The sequence below is a fragment of the Trachurus japonicus genome, chromosome 18 (assembly GCF_045865225.1).
Source record: "Trachurus japonicus isolate A0001 chromosome 18, Traja_1.0".
NCBI classification, from domain to species: domain Eukaryota; kingdom Metazoa; phylum Chordata; class Actinopteri; order Carangiformes; family Carangidae; genus Trachurus; species Trachurus japonicus.
This window is the reverse complement of record NC_140924.1, coordinates 13,142,253-13,166,310: the sequence shown is the minus strand read 5'-3', so window position 1 is coordinate 13,166,310 and position 24,058 is coordinate 13,142,253. Positions and strand designations below refer to the sequence as shown.

General features: G+C 41.9%; 1 protein-coding gene across 12 annotated transcripts in view; it reads left to right on the top strand.

The window, feature by feature from the left end:
• Positions 1 to 24,058, top strand: part of ehbp1l1a (EH domain binding protein 1-like 1a) — a 37,163-nt gene extending 13,105 nt beyond the window's left edge. The window contains exons 9-33 of one of the 12 annotated variants that reach the window (XM_085759841.1): positions 1,975 to 2,130; positions 2,984 to 3,199; positions 3,331 to 3,474; positions 4,373 to 4,579; positions 4,821 to 4,880; positions 4,970 to 5,075; positions 6,242 to 6,691; positions 6,884 to 10,684; positions 10,776 to 10,841; positions 11,756 to 15,108; positions 15,200 to 15,254; positions 15,465 to 15,671; positions 16,080 to 16,616; positions 17,077 to 19,365; positions 19,558 to 19,696; positions 19,979 to 20,145; positions 20,226 to 20,274; positions 20,367 to 20,873; positions 20,964 to 21,015; positions 21,131 to 21,177; positions 21,345 to 21,456; positions 21,576 to 21,675; positions 23,185 to 23,258; positions 23,396 to 23,510; positions 23,841 to 24,058. In XM_085759841.1, coding sequence (XP_085615967.1) covers positions 1,975 to 2,130; positions 2,984 to 3,199; positions 3,331 to 3,474; positions 4,373 to 4,579; positions 4,821 to 4,880; positions 4,970 to 5,075; positions 6,242 to 6,691; positions 6,884 to 10,684; positions 10,776 to 10,841; positions 11,756 to 15,108; positions 15,200 to 15,254; positions 15,465 to 15,671; positions 16,080 to 16,616; positions 17,077 to 19,365; positions 19,558 to 19,696; positions 19,979 to 20,145; positions 20,226 to 20,274; positions 20,367 to 20,873; positions 20,964 to 21,015; positions 21,131 to 21,177; positions 21,345 to 21,456; positions 21,576 to 21,675; positions 23,185 to 23,258; positions 23,396 to 23,510; positions 23,841 to 23,934 — 13,103 coding nt within the window. In that variant the 3' untranslated portion in view covers positions 23,935 to 24,058. Of the gene's footprint in view, positions 1 to 1,974; positions 2,131 to 2,983; positions 3,200 to 3,330; positions 3,475 to 4,372; positions 4,580 to 4,820; positions 4,881 to 4,969; positions 5,076 to 6,241; positions 6,692 to 6,883; positions 10,685 to 10,775; positions 10,842 to 11,755; positions 15,109 to 15,199; positions 15,255 to 15,464; positions 15,672 to 16,043; positions 16,617 to 17,076; positions 19,366 to 19,557; positions 19,697 to 19,978; positions 20,146 to 20,225; positions 20,275 to 20,366; positions 20,874 to 20,963; positions 21,016 to 21,130; positions 21,178 to 21,344; positions 21,457 to 21,575; positions 21,676 to 23,184; positions 23,259 to 23,395; positions 23,511 to 23,840 lie in introns of all 12 variants that reach the window. The other 11 variants (XM_085759829.1, XM_085759833.1, XM_085759832.1 and 8 more) reach the window with 11 other exon arrangements.

Here is a 24,058-nt window from a genome sequence, read left to right as displayed (position 1 = left end):
TCCCTTTAAAACTGAGACGAGTTGTACCCAGAGTTTCAGTCCTAAATTAATACAACATCAGTTGACAAAACCTTGTGATTATTAAGCACAATAAACTTAAACTAGAGAATGCATCTCCTGAAGGAAATACGGGTGAATGCTGAAAGTTGGAAGCTGAATGAGCTGAATAAATTGTTGAAACAATGCTGAATTAAGTGAAGAAATTGCTGAAGCAATCTTGAAAAGATGAAACAATATCTGAAAAGTAAAACATGTAAGAAGGAGCCTGTATGAAAAAAAGTTGGAAATTACTTGAAGTGTTGAAGATTAGTATGAAGAAATTGAAAGGCTGAAGTCTAATCATATATATTTAAAATGGACAGCTTGAAAACATTGTTAAACCGTTACTAATATAGATGAATTCAGCATTCACCCTAATTTATTGTAATATTTTGTAGTAGATGGAGTAAATACAAGTGTTTGGTGTGTAGTTGTATTGTAGTATAAGCTTATTGTAAAAGTACATTTGACTACATTTTGTATTGCATTTTCAGTGGTTTCCATTTGCTGTTAGGATAACATCAATAACTCATAGATAACCCATAAATTCAATTTTTTTTATTTTTTTTATTTTACACCTCAGCAGAAAGTGTTGACTTTCATTGACACTTATGAGTCTAATTTGGGGTTTCTTGACTGACAAAAGAGGAAATGAGGACAGTTAAAGTGAAAGCGATAGCTGCGGGCTGTTTTTAATGTCGAAAGAATTGTGCTGTAGAAATACTTGAAATAACCGTACGACTGCAGAACAGTTTCAGTTTTTCAATTGAAACTATATAACTATATTGTGAGTAAATATACTGAAAAAGTTGCTCCATATGGAATAGTTCAGTATTTTTTGTAAATGCAGTTTCTTTTTGAGACCGAGCCTTTCACCAGCTGTGACAATGTGTGTGTGTCATTGTGGCAAAATGCGGTCCTGGTAGAACCACAGTGTTTATCTGCCTCGTCCATCTGTCGACACATTCTTGTCACGGTGATAGTGTCACAACCTGCCAGATACGGTCGAGAAACTTTGAGGCTGTGGAGCTGAGATTAAAACGAAGGCAGAGTTTAAAAGATGGGTGCGGTCCGAACCATGAAGACTTGAGTTCTCCAGGGAAAACACAGGAAGGTTTTGCCTGAAATTAAAATAAAGAGATCTTAGAATATCTTGTATTTACTGTAAACTAGTCTCAGGTATTAGTTTCAGATCGTTACGTTATAGTTATTTTTACCGACATAGTAAAATAACAGTGTGGTTCTTTCACGCTGCTGCTGCAGTTCTTCAGATCTTTTGATGCCGTGTTTCTATTTTCATCGACGATGTTCTGTTGAATTTTCTACTCTACTCTAGAATAACTCAATGACTCAACTGTAACCACGTATAATGTAGTTATGTTAGTACTTACAGGTCTGAACATCAGTGTGCACATCAACCAAGCCCAGACCCAGGCCTGCTAGCTCCGTCAGCTAAAAGTGGCCTCCATCTTTTCATCTCATTATTGTCAAGTCAAGTCAAGTCAAGTCACAGTTTATTTATAAAGCACATTTAAAAACAACCTCAGTCGACCAAAGTGCTGTACAGTTGTAAAAATACAATATAGTTCATCATAAACACTATAATAAATAAAAATAATACAAGGAATAATAATCACTCAATTTAAATTTAAATTTTATTCAATTTAAAGCAAACATTCAAATAGAAAATCAACACCCATCACTTATTCTATGTAGGTTGCGTTTCTTACAATGGGCAGACCATTACATTTGTCTGTGTCTGTGTGTTTGTAGTGTAGTTGGCTGATAGTGTTTCATGTATTTCTAGCTTCACTCATCATTTTCCTGTCTTTTGGTTTATCTTCCTGCTCCTCTCTTTCCTCCTCTCTTTCTACCACTTCCTGTATACATCTATATATATATATATCTATATACACCTCTCTGCTGTCTTTTTAGTGGCTGTAACAGCTCCTCGACGGCCTCATAGCTTCCACTGTGACTCCCATCCAGCTGAGAGCTTGGAGGCCCTGGGCTTTTCTACCTCCCCCTCCTCCCCCCCGTCCTCTGATCAGTCCCTCCATGCTCCCTCTTTATCTGATACCTCACAAACAGGTACTGAGTAGTTCAAACAGCAGAAGATCCAAAATATGGCACATAGGTTCAATCACAGTTTTCAGTTTTGCTTTGGCACTTAAAGGGATAGTTCACCCAAAATTGAAATTTCACTCATTATCTACTCACCCTCATGTCGACTAAAGGCTGGGAGAAGTTTCAGAGTCCTCCGTGGCTTCTCTGAGTTACAGGGGGTCTCGGCGTAGCAGTGCATGTCCATATAACGGTTTCAAATGGATACCAACTGTCTTCGTAACAAAAAGACACACCAAAAAACATCCAAATACCTCCATGCTGCTCGTATGTAATGTCCGTCTTGTATTGAAGCCCGAAAATGCGAAATTGTCCCGAAAAAAATTAAATAAGTCTATTTTTCAAGCTTGTTTTGTAACGGAAGCTTCTCGAAGCTCCTCTTCCCGGTTCGTCCAAATTTGACGAACCGGGAAGAGGAGCTTCTGCTACAAAACAAGCTTGAAATATAGACTTATTTAATTTTTTTCGGGGCAATTTCGCATTTCGGGGGCTTCAATACAATACGGGCATTACATACGAGCAGCATGGAGGTATTTGGATCTTTTTTGGTGTGTCTTTTTGTTATGAAGACAGTTGGTATCCATTTGCAACCGTTATATGGACATGCACTGCTACGCCGAGACCCCCTGTAACTCAGAGAAGCCACGGAGGACTCTGAAACCTCTCCCAGCCCTTAGTCGACATGAGGGTGAGTAGATTATGAGTGACATTTCAATTTTGGGTGAACTATCCCTTTAAGTTAGCATTAGCTTCACAGATTCAGTTGTTCGGAGGGATGCGATGACGAGGTTGTAATTCTAGTTTTATCTTCCTCTCTCAGCATGTCCGAGTGTGTGGAGAGCACAGAGCGTTCCTTCCTTTTCCTCTATTTCCTCCTCCTCCTCCTCATCATCAGCAGCTCCTCTCAGCTCCTTCCCTCTTCTGCCTCCACCTCCTCCTGTCGCTCCCAGACAGCCCAAAGCTCGACCCTCTTCTATGGGGGAGTCTGGTTCGGTCCTCACCCGACCCACCAGTCTGCCCTCTGCCCCTGAGACAGGTACAGGGACACGAGATAGAGCTCAGGCCAGATTCGTTTGCTCTTTTCTTTTCCTCTCACCTTTCACCTTTTTTTTTTGTTTTCCCTCTATCCTCCCATGTTTGTTTTTTTCCTTCTCCTCTTTTCCCCAGCCTCCTGGCAGAGTGAATGGAGGCCTCCGAAGTCTCAGGCCCCTCTAGCTCAGACACACCTGTCTCCTAAGTTTCTACGCCTCTCTGGCAGCGACCAGGGACAGCCTGCAGTGCTGCAGAAAAAACAGAGACTAGAGATGCCATGTAATGCTGCTCCGCCTTTAACCCGACTCATGTTGATCAGCCTGATCTAAACACAGTGTTTCTTCATCTGCTCTAACGTTTGATTTACTAACATAGCAGCTTTGGTTCATCAGTCTAGTGTGGAGATGATATGTAATTCCAGGGTTTAGGTCTGACTGTGCCTAATTATAGATTACATATTGACTGATCTGACCTGCAACTAGTCTCTTGACAACTTTCATGGACGTAGTTTGACATTGAAGCCCTTGAAAGACCAGTTGTCCCCTTTATATTACAAATTTTCATTGAATATCCAATTATTTTTGATGAAATTGGGAATGTTTTGCAACTAGCTGTTCATAAAGCAAAGAAAAATCCCAATGTAAGCTCTTGTCTTTCCGGGTTGGATAATATACATATACATGAAATTGCATGTTGACAATGAGAGAAATGTATAATATCATACAGTATAACATTTCTGTATGGGAACAGAATCCTTAATCTACTGATACTAGTGATGCTGACTGATTATTATTTCATAGTGATAAATGGGGATGAGCATGATAATCCTCTGAAAAATACAAACTTTCAACAGATTCAAACACAGACTAGAATATTAAGTACCTGATAGGAGATTAAGAAAAAGGTATGATGTTCTATCGTCAAATTGACAGATCACCGGTGTTTTGTGGTGTGTTGTGTTGATTTAATTGCACTTTCATTGGCAGTTTTCACAAGTGATGGTGTGTACTCACAGAATGTGTTTGAAAGTCGCCAACTTTTTTCTTCTGCCCGGCTTGTCTGATCATGGAAACCCCACTCATCACTTTGAGTTACTGATTTCCCTTTATTCCCTGTCCTCTGCCTCTTTCCTCACCTCCCTCCCATCATTCCTCTGCCTCCATTTCCTCCCTGTCAGCTTCTTCCTCTCTGCCCGTTGATCAGTCATTAGAGCAGAAACCTCAAGGAGGGTCTAGGTTTGTTCCTTCCTGGAAACCAGACGTCACCCCTTCAGTAGACCCCTCACCTTCCTCTGCTCTTGCTCTCTCCGGGCCTCCTCTTCCTCTTCCTCCTCAACCTCATATACCCCAAACTGCTGTAGCCTCCCCCAGTGACCAAGACGCAGGTACAAAATAAAAAAAGGAACAAGAGCCATGTTGTTCCTGTGTGATTACATTTAGCGTTAAAATCAGTGACTACGTCCATCTGTATGTGTGGCAAATGTCTCCCCCTACTGGATGTTTCAGGTTAAGCAGCTAAACATTTGATTCCACATACATTGCTGCTGTGAAGACACATGAATATACATTTTCAGGTTATTATGTGTTTTTTTAATGAATTTCGTTTATGTTTTTCTTTCCTTTCAGAATTCGCAAGACAATTGAGCACACTGAATGAAGAGGACAACCAGAACACAACACCTACAAGTGAGCAGGGAGCACAAAATTAAGTAAATTAGGATTGGTGATAACTACATGCAATTGTTAAATGTTTAACTTATTGTTATATTGTTCAGGTCCTGGTCCTGATACCTTTACCAGCTGGAGGCCGGATTCAATAAGGGCTTCAGAGTGGAAAAAAGACGTGCACTTTGGAATCAAGGTGGTCAAGCCAACAGCAGGGTGAGTGAATGTAGAAGACGGCCTTTTGTCATGTTTCGTGGTTTGAAACGTGTGGTGTGGTTAGCACGGCTGTAATGGATTAATTCACCTTAGATACCCCCATCATTTCAGCATAAATGACTTGAAACAGATGAATAAATTATCAGTGTAGAAAAGTGATGTGCTGAAGAGTCCATCTTGAAAGTCATGTGAGTTGAACTGCAGAACATTAGCAATGAATAAACTATTTAAAAGACAACAACAACTTGTCAATGCCTCTGTTCATTTGAGGTCTATGTCTTGGACCGCACTGGATAGCTCATCTGAGTTATTTTGAGGTTTATCTCAACAGAACAATTCAGAGATTAATATAAGAAATGGACAGCTACCATATGCTTGTATGTGGGTTGTAAAGAGAGCCAAATATTATTATAAGAAGGAAGTGGACTGAAAATAGCTTGTTTCTGAATGTGCTTCCTGTAAAACTGACTGAAAAGATCATAAGGTTTTAACCTGTTTCTTTGCTATGTGCTACTCTTTAAACAACATTAAATGGCATGTTTTGGTTTGCATTTGCCATTAACTTATTAGGAAGTTTGACTTTCAATACTTCAACCGACAATCACACACTACATTTGTTTGACTTGAAAGAGCTTCAGGGAATCTTCTAAGGTGAACAAAGTGCCAAATTGCTCTTGAACTGTATCTGTAATTAAGGTAATTGTGTCTTCTGACAATCTAGTGAAGTAAAGACCTCAGTGTCCTCAGCTGACTTCTTCTGACAAGCTTCTACTGCTTATAGTCTTGTAGCAACGTTTCACGGCTGCAGAAAAATGGCATTGCTTTGGCTGTGCATGAAAAAGACTTTTCCTCAGACGTTGAAATTTAAATAAGAGCAACGTGTTGATTTAGCAAGTGCCACATCTGGTGGTGTTCTTTCGTTGTATTATGTTAAAGGGATGCTGCTGCTTGCCAAGACCTTGTCGTCCGTTCTATGACGTAAATGTCTGTTTGTTTGGTAACCGGTTTGAATTTCCTGCCATATGTTTTTACTACGTAGGATCTTAGTAGCTCATCCTCACATTGCTCACCTGCTTGTATGCTGCTCAGCAGAATTTTTTGAAAATGGTCTGGATGTTACAGTGGTGAAGACTTTCCTTACGTCACAATGTCTGTTTATCCCATAGACCTGAGAGCATGTCCTCACTTCTGGCCCTTAGCCCCAGAACACCCTCAGCCCCAGGGCAAAAATATTTTGAGATGCCAAAAACACAGATGAACCAGCCAGAATCAAGGCCGACAAGGACATTACCCTATGCCCAACCGACAGTTCCTCCCTATGCTACTGCTCCTATTCCAAACTCTGATTCTCATGATCCAACATGCACTCCAATGAAGGAGCTTCTGGATCAACCGACGAGTCACCAGTCTAAGATGTCCATTCAGTTAGGGAATACGATAGCCCAACCAGAGCCTGGTCAACACTTACCCTATTCTCCTGCCGACCCCCAACCTACTTCAGGATCCCTCCCAGGACCTTTGTTTCACGTGCCTAAAATTGCTACAACTGCTGACAGAAAACCAATAGGAAGGATAGGAATGCCGCACAAAACAGAAGCCATAACTATGGATTTGGGGTAAGTGTGGCATGGCGCTCCGTCAGTTGATGCCTACATATTTTGTAGTCTTTAGTTCTAATCAGTGTTAACACTAAATAAATGCACAAGCAAATTATGACAACTAAAGATTGAATAGATTTAATTTAACAGCTCTCTTTAGTGCACAAGTGTGTATTTTTGTCCTGACATCAATCTACTCTACTCCTTCAGAAATGAGAGCTTGACTGCCTCAGTGTCATCTTGTGTCAGAGATGCCAATTCTACTTTTCCTCCAGTGGTGATGAATAAAACACCAGAGGCTCAGACTGTAGAATGGCCCATTACAACAAACTCACAGTGGGAGAAGCCACAGAGAGAAAACATTTCCCCTGCTGCCCCAATACCCACTGTGGATAAGAAAATCACATGCAGCACAACCACCATGGACCAAGTCACTTCAACATTGGACTCTCACCTTGAGTTTCTCTCAGATCGACAGGCAACAACAAAGAATTTGCCAAATCAAAGAGAAGAATCTAGTGTGAAATTTGTAGGGTCTTCAACAAATAGCTTTGGTGTGTGTGGTTTGGAGTCAGAGAATCGTATGGAGGAAGGGAGAACTGAAAATGTGAGGCCATTGTGCCAAAGAGATATAAGAGTTATGCAGGTGTCATCAAGCTCTTTAGTCAGTGTTGAAGAAAAGGGTATGTACGTCTCTAAGGCGGAACTTGGTCCACTGTGTCCAGGAGGGAGTTATAATTCCCAGGTATCAACTTTACAGCCTAAAACTCAGGTTGAAGAAACAGTGAGCATGACTAAGTTACTGTCAAGCTGTTCACAATATTCTAAGATTCCTGGCATGCCATCTTTATGTCAAACACAAGTATTGGCTGAGCCAGACGACAGGGGGATACTTTTTCAAAAGTTCCCCAAAAGATTACCATTACTCCTGTACTTAGATAATGTTAGTTCTGGTTATGAAAGTAGTGCAGGATCTGCAAAAATGGTCAACATGGCACCATCATGCTCAAGGTCTGCCAGTATTCCTGGATTCCCATCTACTTTTAAATGCGAGGCAAATATGGCCAACCTCTTACCAACATGTCCCAAAATTAGCAGGGTTCCAGGTTCAGCGTCTATTGAATCAGTGGATGGATATGAAATGAGTGTTTGGGACAGATGCTCTCTGTGGAAAAAAACATTGCAGATAAAAGAAGCCTTTGTTCAGGAACAAGATGTCAGTGATACTATTATGGTTAAAGTCATGGTGTCCATGTTGCCAACATGTTCTAGAAAGGCCAGTGTCCCAGGCTTTCCATCTGCACCACTGCCAAAGGCTTCTGACACTCCCAGCATGGCCAGAAGTCTCCCCACATACCCCAAACAGACAACAATTGAAGGAATGCCATTTAAAGAGAGAATTGTGGCATATAACGAAAGGTGGAACTTCTTAGGAGGATTGGTATCAGATAAACCATTGAGAAATAATACTGTTCTGGTTTATGAAAAGTCACATGGGGACAAAGAAAGTATAAAATATATGGTAAATATGTTGCCATCCTGCCCCCGGAAGGCAGCCATTCCTGGTTTCCCTTCTGTCCCACAAAAACAACCCAATATTCCATTTAGACCAAGGCAAGATCCTAACATGGCAGACTTTTTTCCAACTTGCCCAAGAAAAAGCAGTGTCATTGGTTTACCCTCTAAGGAGCCAGTTAGTAGTCAAGGTGAAGATTTGGTTGTAATAAGGAATATTATGTGGACAAAATCATTGAGTAAGTCTGAGGTCCTGATTCAAAATATTTCCCCAGGTGTTGCTCATGATGTAGACAAAAGAGAACCGTACAACTCGGTGGCAATGTTGCCCACATGTCCTAAAAGATCTTCCCTTGTGGGTATGCCCATAGCACCCCAGAAGATGTTACCGAATATTGTTAGCCTTGTATCAATGTGCCCTAAACAAACCCAAATTCCTGGTATGCCTTGTCAAGATCCAAACAATTCAGATAACAAAGAATGGCATGCTTTGAGAAGAAGATTAATTAACAAGATGGCAGGGAAGACTACACAAGTGTACATTGTTGAGTGCACACAAAAATACACAGAAATCATTAAAGATGGTAGAATGGTTGGTATGTTGATAAGTTGCCCACAAAAATCGAATATCTTTGGCATACCTTCTGCTCCACGGCAAGAGCCTAGTATGGTCAATGTAATGCCATCTTGCCCCAGACAAAGTGGAATAGCTGGCTTGCCTTCAAAGACTGGACAACAACTGTGTTTGTCCAGCTGCAAGGAATGGTTGGCTTCTAAAAGCGTACAATGGGAGAGTTCATTTGTCAAAAGAGAAGTGCAGATTCTAAGTGCAGGTTCATGTTTTGATAAGATCACTGTTGAAAGAATGAGTGCACTATTACCATCTTGCCCTGATAGTGCTAGTGTACCTGGGTTTCCCTCTGCTCTGACCCTGACATTAGCTGATGGCCACACTATGGTGAACCTGTTGCCTAGTTGTACAAAAGAATCAAGAATACCTGGAATGCCACTGACAGACTCCACTAAACAGGTAGAGTGGGTTAGGGAAAGAATACCACTTTCCAAGGAGAAGTCTGCCGTTCCATTTTATCTAGAGGGTCTTAATGAGTTTTATCATGATTGCAAAGGGATTGAAACTATGGTATCCATATTGCCCCTCTTCCCACGGACAACCTGTGTACCAGACCTTCCATCAGTACGACATCAGACGTCAGCAGATACACCAAGTATGATAAATCTGCTGCCTACTTGTTCAAGACACTCCAGAGTTTGTGGAATACCATCTAGATCCCGCAGTGAATCTGACACAGCAGAGTGGTACGCAGACAAAAGCCCAGTATGGGAAAAGCCATTAACAAACCCTGGAAGAGTGTCAATAATATACAACCATAAGACATATTTCAGGGAGAGGGGAATACTCAGAATAATGGTGTCAATGTTGCCACCCTGTCCCAAACACTCTAATATTCCTGGTATTCCCTCAAAGGTAGGAGAGAGAGCAGTGGAAGCTCTGGTGAAAGAGACTCCTAGCATGTTGAGAACCTTAGCTACTTTACCAAAACAGGGTAGAATTCTAGGTCTACCTGCAAAGGATTGTGGGAAAGTGCTTGATTGTTGGTATGTGAACAGGGATGATGTTTGGAGAAAGCCATTAAATGGAAAATATGGAGTTGTTTACCAAGATTTAACAGTGAAGGAAATGTCATGTCGAGACAGGGTAATAATGTTGAGTATGCGCCCATCATGCCCAAGACAACCCCTGAATCCTGGATTTCCATCTGCCCCCCAAGCAGTTAATGCTATTGTAGAGAAAAATCATGATATGGTTCAGTTGACACAATGCTGCCCGATGCAGTCAAGTATCATTGGTTTCCCCTCAAGAATGTCAGTTAAATCTGATTCTAAAGTAGAAGACTGGCCAGTGGTGATGATAAACACGCAAAGCTGTTGTAAATATCACAAAAAGTACATGTTGCCAATTCATTCTTTTGAACCCTCCTTTTCAAACATTGGTTTTAGTTACATAGATGATCTTCCAAATATAGTGAATATTGTGCCTTCTTGCCCAAATAAAGCCTCTGTTCCTGGGATACCATCAACACATGTGCACCAGTCAGGACAGGGGTGGCCATTTAAAACACCACAATTGAGGAGTCCAGAGCTGTCATTGAAACAACTATCTCCTTGTAAGGTTTCTGATGGAGAGAAATCTGTGCAGTTAATCTTACCTTGCCAAGATGTAATCAAGGATGTACAACCAACAGTGACAATTGTGTCTTCAACCTGTCCTGTTGAGGACATTGTCAGAGACTTGCCATCATCAACCTTTGAAATCCCAGTGGATCAGCCATCCACTAGATGGGATGAAACCATTCCCACTAAACTAGATATTGACACAAAGAAAACACAATTGGAGGTGTGCTTACCTTCGGAGATGCATAAAGGTGAACAGGGATATTGGACTGAGGCTGAAGAAGCAGCTGTTCTAGAAGAAGGGTGAGTGAGTTGTAGATTTGGAATTGGACTTCTGTCTGAGATGTCAGTGGATTTGGTTTTTGAAACATTTGCTCTGTGATTCTGTTTACAGAAACTTGCATTGCAGAATGTGGCACTCCATTCCTGACATGCCATTATTGTTAAGTGTTAGGAAGAGGTATGTTGTCTTGGTTTGCATAGTGATGAAAACATGTGTTTGATTTGCACCGTCTCAACACCATCTGACCAACTCTTTATGGCAAAATTTGCATTTGTTGTTTGTGCCATTTCTGGAGCTTTGAGTTATTCTGTGGTGACTAAAATTTGACAGATTTCATTGTCAAAAGGATACTCAAGGAATGCAGACAAGTGTATGAGAAGGGATATACTGTAACCAGTGAAACAGAGACTACTGAATTCACTGTGGCAGTTCATGGTTTCATACCCTTAAATAAGTCAAATAAAAGATTACAAGTACAGTCAGGGAATGTCATTATAACACTCTATGACCCCAAAGATTGAAGCTGTATGCACTGAGAGTCAGCAAGTGTGTGGGAGTAATAGGTTGCAATTGCTTTTGTCATTTTGATCAATTTGTAATTATGTCTGATGCATGATGTAAGTCAATACAAAAGGCCTGTAACAGCATCCATGCATCTGTGTGAGAGTAATTCTTCTCTTTGAAGATGTTTACTTAAATTTTAATTTTTAGTCACTTGCTATTTACATGTAAATGGCGCAACTCTTGATGCTAAGAGGAACTGTACAGAATTTGAAGAATTTTTTTCACCTAGTATTAATGCTGACTTCACAGCACTGGTTGTTGCAACAGTAGTTGTGGATAAATGGTGTGGCATGAAGTTTTGCTTAGAGTGCTGCTTTTTGAAGAGCTTGCATGAGTTTTGAATTAATAGCATTTGTTGAGTTTGCATGAGACTAGAAGAAATCTACTCAAACCAAAGTCTTCTGCTACACAGTGTTGGGAATGGGAATGCTCTAATGGAATACCATACTGTAGATTCAATATTCTATTAATTTGACACACTCTTACAGTAAACTTTGACAACAATGTTGTATTTACCTTCTCTTTAGAGACACAAACCTCGTTTCACTACAGCCATCAGGCCAAGTTGGAGCACAACCCCCATCCCAGACCAAAATAGATAACACTGAGCAGCAGTTAGAAACCGATCCTGCAAACACAGCCATACAATGGGAGGAGCTGCCAAAGGCGACTACGGTGACATCAGAAGAAGAAATGGAAATGATGAGAGAATTGGTCAGTGCTGCCCTGTTATTCAGTACTGCCCCTTACACTTCCACAATGATAGAGACTGATGATGAAATGAAGACAAAGACAGAAACTGAAATGGCAGATCTGTTGCCCGCTGCAGTTAGTGACATACTTGAGATTCCTACCACTGCAAAACAAAAGCATGAATGCGTACTGGATAGCATGTCTGCTCAGCACAATCCATCAAAGAACAAGGAAATCATGATCACTGAGTGTGCTCTTGAAAAAGGACAAGCAGAAGAAATGGTGGATAAAAACAAACAGTCATCTTTTGTGGAGACCTGTCCCAGTATGACAAACATTGTTGGCATGCCATCCAAATTGCGCCCAAAAGAAGAAAAACAGTGGCTTGTAGATCAAAAGCCTGTCTGGGAGAAACAGTCACAGGACACACAGGACATATTACTGCCAAGTGCATCGACTGAGGATGAAAAGAACAAGAAGGAAATGGTTTTACTTGTACCAACTTGTCCAAGACACACCAGAAATCCAGGGTTCCCATCTGTACCACAGCACAGTGTACAAATGGGAACTTTAGTTCCAACCTCCATTCCAGTTTCCCAACCAACTACAGTACATCATGAACCAGACATGATAAGCCTTTTAAGCTCCTGCACAAAAAGATCTTGTGTTGAAGGTTTGCCATCATTAATGGAGCCTTATTTAAACAAAAACTGGGCTGCAGATCACAAACCCTTTGGCGTAACACTGCCAAAAATGAACAAAGCCATTATCGAAGATAGACCTTGTAATGAAGAAATTAAGGCCATGTCATCTTTAGCCCAAACTTGTCCAAAACAGGCTCATATCCCTGGATTTCCATCTGTTCTTGAACCTACAATGATGTGTAATAGGTCTTGTAGCATCACTCTCCTTCCATCCTGTCCTGCTGTCTCCAGTGTGGCTGGTTTTCCATCAGTGCAGGATGCTGATAGCAAAGACTGGAACACTTTCCATTTGTCATTATGGGAGAAGAAAATTAAAGAGGATCCTGTTATAATTCTAAATAACAATAAAACACAAGAAGACATGAAAGGAGTTGTTTCTCTTGTGCAAAGTTGCCCAAGAAAATCCAGAATCTCTGGCTTTCCTTCTACACCAAATCCAAGAACAATTCCTCCTGTTGACATGACAAATATGGTCAGTCTTTCATGTTCATGTTCAAAAGTGTCACGAATACCTGGATTTCCATCATTGGGTAATTCAAAAGACTGGACAATGAGCAAGGAACCACTATTTGAGCCAAGAATGAAAGAAAAGCAGGTGTCACTGTCTGGCAGATGTGAAAAGGGTGGAAGAGCAATGAAAGCAATGGTTTCCCTTGCACCATCCTGTCCGGAAAAGGCACGGGTGGCAGGATTCCCCTCTCATCCAAATCCCCCAAGTGTGTATGCTACACTAGATATTATCAGCCTCTCCACAATGTGCTCCCACACTTCCAAAATACCTGGATTCCCATCAGTTGTAATGGATATGAATACAGGGTGGGTAACAGACAAGGGGTCATTGTTGAAGAGACTACCAAATAGATGCACCATAATTAATACATCAAACGAGAAAGTAAAGAGAATGAAAAATATGGTTTCCCTTGCACCATCCTGTCCGGAAAAGGCACGGGTGGCAGGATTCCCCTCTCATCCAAATCCCCCAAGTGTGTATGCTACACTAGATATTATCAGCCTCGCCACAATGTGCTCCCACACTTCCAAAATACCTGGATTCCCATCAGTTGTAACGGACATGAATACAGGGTGGGTAACAGACAAGGGGTCATTGTTGAAGAGACTACCAAATAGATGCACCATAATTAATACATCAAATGAGAAAGTAAAGAGAATGAAAAATATGGTTTCCTGTGTACCATCTTGCCCTAAAGTGTCAAGTATTCCCGGTTTCCCATCTATCCCGAATCCAAAAACGGTGTATTATGGGCCAAATATAGTCAACCTCCTTCCTCTGTGTCCTCTAGTTTCTTCCATACCTGGATTTCCATCAGTTGAAGGGCCTGGGGAAAAAGGATGGGTTGTTGAACTGGGTTCATTGATGGACAGGCCTCAAAAGAAAAGCCCATTCACAATTAACAGCTCACCAATTACCAAAGACAACCCACACAACATGGTTGCTTTGGTTCCTTCTTGCCCACGGGCATCAAAGATTTCAGGATTCCCGTCTTGCCCTCAGTATAATATGCTCAGTCTTGTACCAGTTTGCCCCCAAGTATGCAGATTCCCAGGATTTGCATCCTTCAAAGAGGCCTCAGAATTCCAGTGGCTTTATCCACACATCTTGTGTGACAGGGTTCTGAAGAAGACAGAGTTTGTGATACACACCCCAAATCAAGATGGAGAAATGGCAAAGATGATGCTAGCCTTAGCACCATCTTGCCCAGAGGCATCCAAGATTCCAGGGTTTCCCTCTGCACCTCAAACCAAGTCCAAGATTAAACCCAATATGATAAGTTTTGTACCTTGCTGTTGCAGAGTTTCAAGTCTCAAAGGATTTGCATCATTGACTACAGCCACAAGCACAGAGTGGCCAAGTAAAATGAAACCCATTTTGATAAAGCCACAGAAGAAGAGGATAGACATGATAATGGGACTCGCTGGACACGACCGGCTATATCACGACAACATTAAAGGCATGGTGACATTAGTGACAACCTGCCCAAAAAAGGCCAGAGTACGTGGTTTTCCTTCTGCTCAGGTTGTAAACAGACCACATAACATGGTCAGCTTATACACATCTGCTCCATGTGTTTCATGTGTTCCAGGTTTTCCATCAGCACGGATGCTTAGCTTTGAACATGTGAAAATACAAACTAGACAGAGCAAGTCCTTGTTTGATAAGGTGCACAATGAGATGCGTTGTCTTATTGCAACAGTTCCAGCAAAACAGAAACATGAACAAGATGAAATGAAATGCATGGTAGCAATGGCTCCATCATGTCCACATTTGGCTCATCTTCCTGGTTTCCCAAGCATTTTGCGATTGAATCCAACAGAGAAAGAAACATTGGCTACTCCAGCAATGCCCTCTGCTGTAAAGCAGACATCACATGAACTGCCTCATATGCACTCAATTCTCAATGAAGAACAAAATCCTGGTATTCCTTGTACAACTGTCAGCAGTTCCAGTACAGAACTTGTGAATGGTGAGATTTACATTGTTGACACCAAGGCCACATTTCGTCTCTCTTTGTCTTGTTTCTGTTCGTATTTTTATAATGTTTGTTTTTATGACAGTGGAGAAATTCAAAGGCGAAGCAAAGCAAAATGTAGACCTTTCTGTAGAGGATGGGTAAGTTGAAGAGCCTAGTGCTTTTGGAGTGTTTGCTGTGAGAGGAGCCAATTTAGTGCTTGCTTTACAGGTACTGCCTGGACTAATATTGGTAGCTTAAATAAATTGATAACTCAGTGCATGGTAAATTTCAGCATCTCTGTGTGTTTTTGTGTTGGTGCCTGAGGTATGCAGATCATGCCTTAAAATCGTTTATATTTGGGTCCCCAGCCAATCACAAGTAGAGAGAGTAGCAGCTGAGGAGATCCAAACAGTGAAGAAACCACTGGACACCTCAGAGCCCTTGAGAGTCTTGGGTTGGGAAGTATTGGAAGCAGAGGGAACAGTAACAGAAAAGCATTCAGAAGTCTCCTTGCCAGCAAAGGAAGAAGAGTCCTCAGGATTAGTAAAGGCTATTGTGGGTGTTTTCCATAAAGGGTAAGTGTAAGACGAATGGAAACGAGTGGTGTCTAGCATGATATATGGTGTGCATCAATTAAAATGCCGTGGCCTTTGAAAAAGTTTTTGTACTCACAGAGATCAAACTTCAGTAATATCCTCATGAACCGTGTTTGTTTGGATTTGGAGTTTATTTCCATTTTAATCTAATTGATTAAAATTAAGAGCATGTTATAAAAACTTTAAGGATTGTCTTCGTATTGTTCTGTAAGTATATTCTCACCTTGGTGTTGTTAAGTTAGATTCAAAGGTAAAATTGGACTGCTTTGTTTCATTTCAGTATCTCCAATGCTCATGGTTTCTTGAATTAGATGCATGTTTATTGAAACCATTGTTTTTGCATGGTTTCAGGTGTCACTTACACACTCCAATATCCATTTCTCACAGTTATGAAACAGTAGCATCCATATTGGGGCCATCTAGCTCTGCTTTATCTGAGGGGGATCACGAACCCAAGACTATCTCCTATAAGGACCTAATGGAGAAACGAGCGAGCCCTTCAGATGAGTTTTTTCTGCATTTTGCAGACAACATTACTCCTATACAGAAGACAGAGGGTCAAATTGAAGACAGTCACAACAAACGAACTGTTGAATACCCAACAAGTGTTGAACCTTACATGTGGAACTTGGTAGATGGTCGATCAGTTTCTCCATCACCAACGTCAGACAGCGATAATGGCTTTTTAGTTTGCGCGAGCATGAAGAAATGGCCGCCGTTGACGGAGGCAGATATCACTGAAATATCAAAAGAAGAAGGTGAACAAGGTGAGGAACAAGAGGCCCCTCTTGATCAATGGCATAAAGAGAGATCACCCACAGGGCAGGACTCTGGTCAAACAGAAAGTTTGTTTGCAAGAGACAAGACTGGGGCAGAACTGGATGAGGTTAAAAATGTGTCATCTTCCTCACGGCTGGACAAAGGGTGAGTTCTGGTGGACTATGACCGACCTTGGTTGCACGGTGTGACAGTATTTATGTCCTGCATTTCTGGTGATAACATTGTCTCTTGTTCTGCTTACGAGCGCTTACTACTCAGGGAATTGTGTTGGTCAGCTTTTGGCAATAAATGTAAGGATTGGCCTTGTGATGGCGAATAGTAATGTTGCTTTTTATGCAGTGATGCATATAGGTATTGTATACTAAGGTAACTGTTGTCCTCTTGTTCTTCATGTGCTGCTGTATTGTTGTAATGATAGTGTGCATGAACGTAAAGATGAATATTGAAAATGATGGCCATTGATATTTTACAGTGTGTAACAAGATTGGTTGCTGCTTTTTAAGTCTAGCAGATTAATAGTTGATTGGAGATAGAGTGCATGGCACTATTGTATGACCAAGTCAAGAACGGCAAATTCTGAAGTTGTTCCTTTCTTTTCCTTAAGCCCCAAACAAACAAGCATGGAAGAAATTTCTACTACTTCCACACAGCCCACATCAAATGAATCACTCACAGATGCAATCGAACATAGAGAGGTACTCTTAGACAAACCTTCAGATGATCAAAACAGTAGTGCAGCTGGACCAGAAGCTGACATTGCTGTTCCTCAGAGAGGCAGAAAGACGAAGAGAAAAGTGCCACAACCTAAACACAAAGGGTCTAATCAAGAAAAGGATATAACTCCAGTACGACCTGTCAGAAGGAAGGACAGTTTAACTCCAGACCGCAAACAAAAACCTGATGCTTTGTCTACCAAGCTCCTTACTGAAAATCTTCCAGTCCAGTCTCTAAGGAAAGCTTCAATGGGTGAGACAGTTCCCACACAACCAGCAGATGCTCCATCTTTGAGCATAAATAAAGAAGAGAGTAGCATCCCTCTAGGCATAACACAGAATGGTCACGACCAAGAAAGTGTTGGTGCTCAAGTACCATCATCTAAAGGTGAACATGCACAAGATGGGCAAGCAGAGTCTGTTCAAATACCCGTCAATGTTACTCCTCCTCCTCGTATAAAAAGAAGAGATGGTAGCTTGCCACCTGAAACCCCACAGAAGACTGCCCCTTGCAAACCCCTGAGGAAAAAAGACAGTACCACAAGAGAGAAGATGGCTAATGACCAACAAGATTTGAAGGCCCAAGTTAGTTCTACTTTGGAAACATCTGATCCTTGTCTTGGCGGTGAGAAAAGCTCTGATGTCTCAGGTGGTCTTGAATCTATTCAGAACATCGAGGAACCCCATAAAACAACCACTGAAATAATCCCTTCACAACCTGAGGAAATCAAACAACACTCCCTAGAAAGAGATCTTGTTGGGATCACATCTCTACAGACAAAGAGCACAGAACAAACCTATAGTGGCCAGGAAATGCCAAAGAAAGATATTAACACTCCTGACCAATTTACTTCTCTGTTACTTTCTCCACTGGAAACAAAAGACATTGAAAGCATCACCCCAATGACAGAGCCAGAGACCGCTTCTCTATCAATCATCAAGATGATACGTCTTCCACAGCGTTGCAAGAAAGTGCCTTCAAGCAAATCTCACAAAATTGTTGACAGTGACAACACCACACCAGGTGATATGGAAGAGATAAAGCAGTCAAAGAAAGCTGACCACATAGATGTCGATACAGCCAAGATCTCATCTTCTCAGAACTCAGAAAACCCACCAGAGATAGCCGATTCTAAGAGGGACAAACAAACAACTCTTCCTGTCCCAAGACGTCGTGCGAAGAAACGTTTCAGTGGTTCCTTCCCAGATGATTTCACAGCTACAGAGAAAACATGCCAAGCTTCCAATGGAGAGGCCCAGGAAGCAAAGCAAGAGGGTCCCTCATCTATTTCCCCAGCAACAGAAGAAAGCAAAGACCCTTCTCTGGTCACTCAACCTTCTGCATCTACAGAGGAAGTGGCTGGTGTACGGTTGAGGAGAAGCAGATTGACCATTGAGAGCAGTGGACAAGTACAAGTACAGGATGGTGGTTCTTCACAGAAGACCCCTGAAGCCTCAAGTTTGCCCGTACCAAAACCAAGGGTAAAGAAACGTCTCAGTGACTCCTTCCCAGATGACACTGTAATAGCAACTGATTCAACTGGTCATGAAACAGTCCAACAGAATGAACAGTCAAGCTTACCTCTTCCAATGCCACGGGCAAAGAAACGTCTCAGTGCGACCTATTCAGATGGCACACCCCCTGTGGACAGTTTACTCTCAGTGGAAATTGAATCATCTCAGAGAAACTCAGAGGACACATCTGACACCAGCAAGGAAACAAAGGAGGGGCCAGTATCGCTTGATTCAAGTGTGATCTCAGAAGGAGGGTTTGTCACAATCCAAGGGGAAAATGTTACATCAGAGGTGGAAAACGAAGTGTTAGCAGCAATGCAAGAAGACCACTTTCCTCGGCCTGGTTCTGTGGAAGCTACAGAGAAAGCAGAGGATGAAATCATTGAAGGCTGGACTTTTACAGATAAACCGGTAGTTGCTGATGATTCAGAGAAGGTTACGGAGACTCTACCCAACCAGGAGGACATTGAAAAAGTTCTGGGAGCAGAGGTTGATAAGTGCCTTGCTTCCACTGTTGCATCCTCTCAGGAAGACTGGCTCCATGTAGAGAATGATAAAGACAGTGAACCAGTGGAAATAACCTCAAAGAAGGAGATGAGGGATGAAGAGTTGGACTTTGGCTTTGTGTCTGTAGATGTAGCCACTGGTTGTTTAGAGGATGAAAGGTAAGATGAGTCAGTTTTCATTAAGGAAATTGGGTTGCACTCATAATTTACATATCTGTATATTTTGCATAATCCTCATTCTCATTTTCCCATTTTTAATTACTCATTATACCACCTTTGTTTGTCTGCTCATGAGCAAATTAATTTCAGAATCTTTAAATCAGTCTGCTTTGTTCATTCATGTGTTTTCAGACAAACGGAGGGAGCAGAAGATCCTTCAGGTGTACCTGGGACTCCTGGCAAGAAGCGTTTGAGTGGTTCTGGCCACCATCTAGGTGGTGAACCAACAACAGAGAAAAAAGGACTTCCAGATGGGGCAGCTTCTCCTGAGGTATGTTTCGACTTGTCAACACTTGCCAAAATCTAAAATGGCTTTACCTGCTTTGCACCAAAGTAGGCAGGGAGTAGCTAGTGACAAGTTGGTTAAGAACCTATGTCATGTTCTCACTTATGTTGTAAAGAGTGTGTTATCTGAATGACTATAGTAAGGCATACAGGGTCCTAACACTGTGCTCAGTGAGTGTGTGTTAATTATGCTATTCCTTTGGCTTTCTTCTTCCCAAAATGGCAATAAATAAATGAATGAATAACAAATGTCTGTATTGTGTTTTAGAGCTCAAAGGCCAGTCCCACCTTAGTGGAGTCCAGCCAGTCTCTGCTGGAGTGGTGTCAAGAAGTCACCCAGAGTCACAAAGGAGTAAAGATCACCAACTTCAGCACCTCTTGGAGAAACGGCCTGGCCTTCTGCGCTATATTACACCATTTCCACCCAGAAAAGATGTATGAAACAATTGAAAAAAGCTACTCCTACTGTGTACAATGTCTGGTGTGTTAATCTTATCTTCTTTTTCTTTTTCTAGTAATTATGAAATGTTGGACCCATACAACATCAAACCCAACAACAAAAAGGTAACTGATGATTAGTTATCTGGTGATTTTTTTCATTTGTTTGATGCTAAGTCCTGATATAATCCTTCCATCTCTTTTTATCCATATTACAGGCTTTTGACGGCTTTGCAGATCTTGGCATTTCCAGGCTGATGGAGCCCTCGGACATGGTCATGCTAGCAGTGCCTGACCGCCTCATCGTCATGACCTACCTCAACCAGATCCGCACCCATTTCACAGGCCAGCAGCTCAGCGTGCTCCACATAGACAAGGACAGCAGCGAGTCCAGCTATGCGGTAGCAGGAGAGCGGGACAGTCCGGAGGACCCAGAGGCGACTGTTCGATACTGCGCCCAGAGGCTCCAGGAGGGGGGCATCAGTCTGGAGACTAATGGGACTACAACCTCTGCAGAGAAGGACAGTAAAACCAGTAGGGATGTGGTCCCACCTCCCAGAACTAAACGGTTGCAGGGTGCCGGTGCAGGTGGGGCTCAGTCTCCTGTGGCACCACCAAGGACCAGTCTACTATCAAAGGGTTTCTCTCATGTCAAAGATGCTGATCTGGTGAAGAAACGAAGGTCACAGAGGAGGAGTGGATCAGTGGATGAAGACATAACATCTGTAATGTGATGTCTTATTGACTTTAACCATTTAACCTAATTATTTTCCTTACTTTTATCTGATGTATGAGAAACTTTTTTGTACTTGCAGGTCATTGCAGGGCAAGAGCAGGGTGTTATTAGCCGCAGGAAATCAGAAGGTGGTGAGTTCTTGATTTTTTTTTTTTTTAAACCTGACTTTTTTTGTCTTCTTTTTTTGTTTTAATTTATTAAGCAGTTTATACAGATGTTTTTTCAATTTTTTTCAATTTTGTTTAGCAGAGAGAACAGAGTCTGTGGTTGAAGAGGGAAGACCAGAAGGCCAGGTCAGTTCACAGCTATGTTTGTCATTGTACGGTTCAATCCCTAGAGCTGTCTTTGGATTCAAATTTGTGTCCAAATTTGTAATAATGATGGTTTTCCTGTGAAACATGTTTTCTTTATTTTATTCTGCTCGTTGTTCATTATTTGTCTTGTGTGATATTGCGTCCAGGACCAGAGTCAGTATGTCCTGAGTCAGATGGAGGCTCTGGAAGCAGAACAAAATCACATTGATAACAGAGCAGGTGTGGTGGAGAGAAAACTCAGACAACTCATGGAAACAGGTGAGATACTAAATAAATCCGGCTGGAAATGGACCTCAGAGAAGAAGTTCATGGCCACAGGTGGATTTTTTTTTTGTTGAGGAAACAAGGTAATTCAGTGATGTGATTCCCTCTGACAGGTAGTGACAAGGTGGAGGAGGAGAGGTTGATCCAGGAGTGGTTCACGTTAGTCAACAAGAAGAATGCTCTGATCAGGAGGCAGGATAATCTGCAGCTGCTGTAAGACGTCTGCCACACACACACACACACACACTCTTAGAAACGTTAGAAATGTCCAGTATAAACTGTAAAAGGCCAGCAGCTCAGTATTCAAACACCACTAAGTCCATTCAGAGAAAGTTCTGGAGCTTTTGATTCTCCAGTTGTCTGGGAAGTGGAGAATTTTTTCAAACCTTACCTCATGGTTTTGAGACTTTTAAGGACGTCTCATCCCTGTTGGTTTAAAACAAATTTCAAACTTGAAGCCCTTAAAGGACAATTCCAGGCGAATTCAACTCAGAGGTGTATTTTCATATCATTTTAGGTCTAAAAGAATGAATCTGAAGATTTTCAGTTTAATCGCTCCTGTTTTGCGGTAGTTGCGTCTGTCCCTGCATCGCCACGGCAGCAATGAATGGGAGTGGATGTAAGTTCCGCTGTTTAGGCTGTTTCCAGCCCTCAAAGCCGCATTTTTTTTCCACAGACAGCGTCAGATGGCTACTCAAACATGCACCGAGAAGTTAATTACTTCAAGCAAGCCGACATGTTTGTAAAACTAGATCTAATTCAAAGTCTCCCGGAGTCTCGCGCGAGACCCAGTTGCCGTGCTCGGTGTGTTCAGGAGCAGTGGGAAAAGCTACCGTTTGTGTCATAAACACAGGAATATCAACTCTTTACTTGCTTCAAGTAAAAAAAAACTTATCGGCGCATCTTTGAGTAGCCACCTGACGCTGTCTGTGGAAAAAAATGTACACTTCAAGCAAGTAAAGAGTTGATATTCCTGTGTTTATGACACAAGCGGTAGCTCCTACTGCGCCTGAATACACCAGCACTGCAACTTCGGGCTCGCGCGAGACTCCGGGAGACTTTGAATTAGATCGACTTTTACAAACATGTCGGCTTGCTTGAAGTAAATAAACTTCTCGGTGCATGTTTGAGTCGCCATCTGATGCTGTCTGTGGAAAAAAAATGCGGCTTTGAGGGATGTAAACAGGCTAAACAGCGGAACTTACATCCACTCCCATTCATTGCTGCCGTGGCGATGCGCGGACAGACGCAGCTACCGCAAAACAGGAGCGATTAAACTGAAAATCTTCAGATTCATTCTTTTAGACCTAAAATGATATGAAAATACACCCCTGAGTTGAATTCGCCTGGAATTGTCCTTTAAGACTCCACCTGAAGAAGACTGCATAAAAGCAACTGGTGCGACTGGTTACAAGATGACTCTGGAGTATTTGAGTAAAAATCTTAATCTTAATGTCTATTTATGGAGCTTTCAAATGCATCTTCATCAGATGTTGGAGGTTTCTCTGTTTCTCTGGAGATCCTTAAATACTGACTGAGAAGCTGTCTCCATTGAAATTTAGCAAACTCAATTGACCAAGGTTAGCTAAAAGCTCTGGAGCAAGATAAATGGACTTAAGGACTAAAGGTTTAGCTGAATAAGGTTTAGCAAAACAGCACGTGAATGACTTGGATTTGGACACTTGATGTGTTGTCCTCTAATGCATCCATTGTGATTGACAGGCTGGAAGAACAAGATCTGGAGAGAAGATTTGAGTTGTTGAACAAAGAGCTGAGAGACATGATGGCGATCGAAGGTACAACTTAACCTCTAACTCTCCAGTTACAAAGTTACAAAAACAAAACCACTAAATTAATCAATTTATTTTGACTCCTGAATTACATAACTCACACATCTACCTCTGTTGCTGTTGTGTGTGTGTCTGTGGTGCAGAGTGGCAGAAGAGTCAGGCCCATAAACACCGAGAGCAGCTGCTGCTCCAGGAGCTGGTGTCACTGGTCAACCAGAGAGACGAACTGGTGCACAACATTGACGCTCAAGAAAGAGGGTGAGACTGACACACTCACTGCACTGTTAAAGTCTTAATGAGGCCTTTTTCTTTTTCTGCCTCCATTAGCATTCAACATGACACTGGTCCATGTGTACATATCCCAGCATGCAAAGCTGTCTTTCCTTTGTTCAACCACTAGATGGAAGCAAAGTGCAAATCTCATCACATGCCAACTTGGTGCAGATGGAGCGTTTTTATTTTTTATTATTTAAATGACAATGCACATTACATACAGAACATATTTTAGTTGTAATACTCAGTCAAATATTTATGTAAAATTAAACAGCCAATGAGTAAGCCCTTGCTGTCCTCTGTCCTCGTCCTCAGAGCTCTGGAGGAGGACGAGCGTCTGGAGCGAGGTCTGGAGCAGCGGAGGAGGAAGTATGCCAAACAGCAGAAGGAGAAGTGTGTCATGCAGTGATATAGTGTCGACCTGTTGACGCTATGTAGCGTAGCGTCCGGGCGGCCGATCTGACAGGAAGTGGGTCGAGACAGAACCAAGGATGGGACAGCGACGTCTTCTGATCAGACTGACTGGGGTTTTT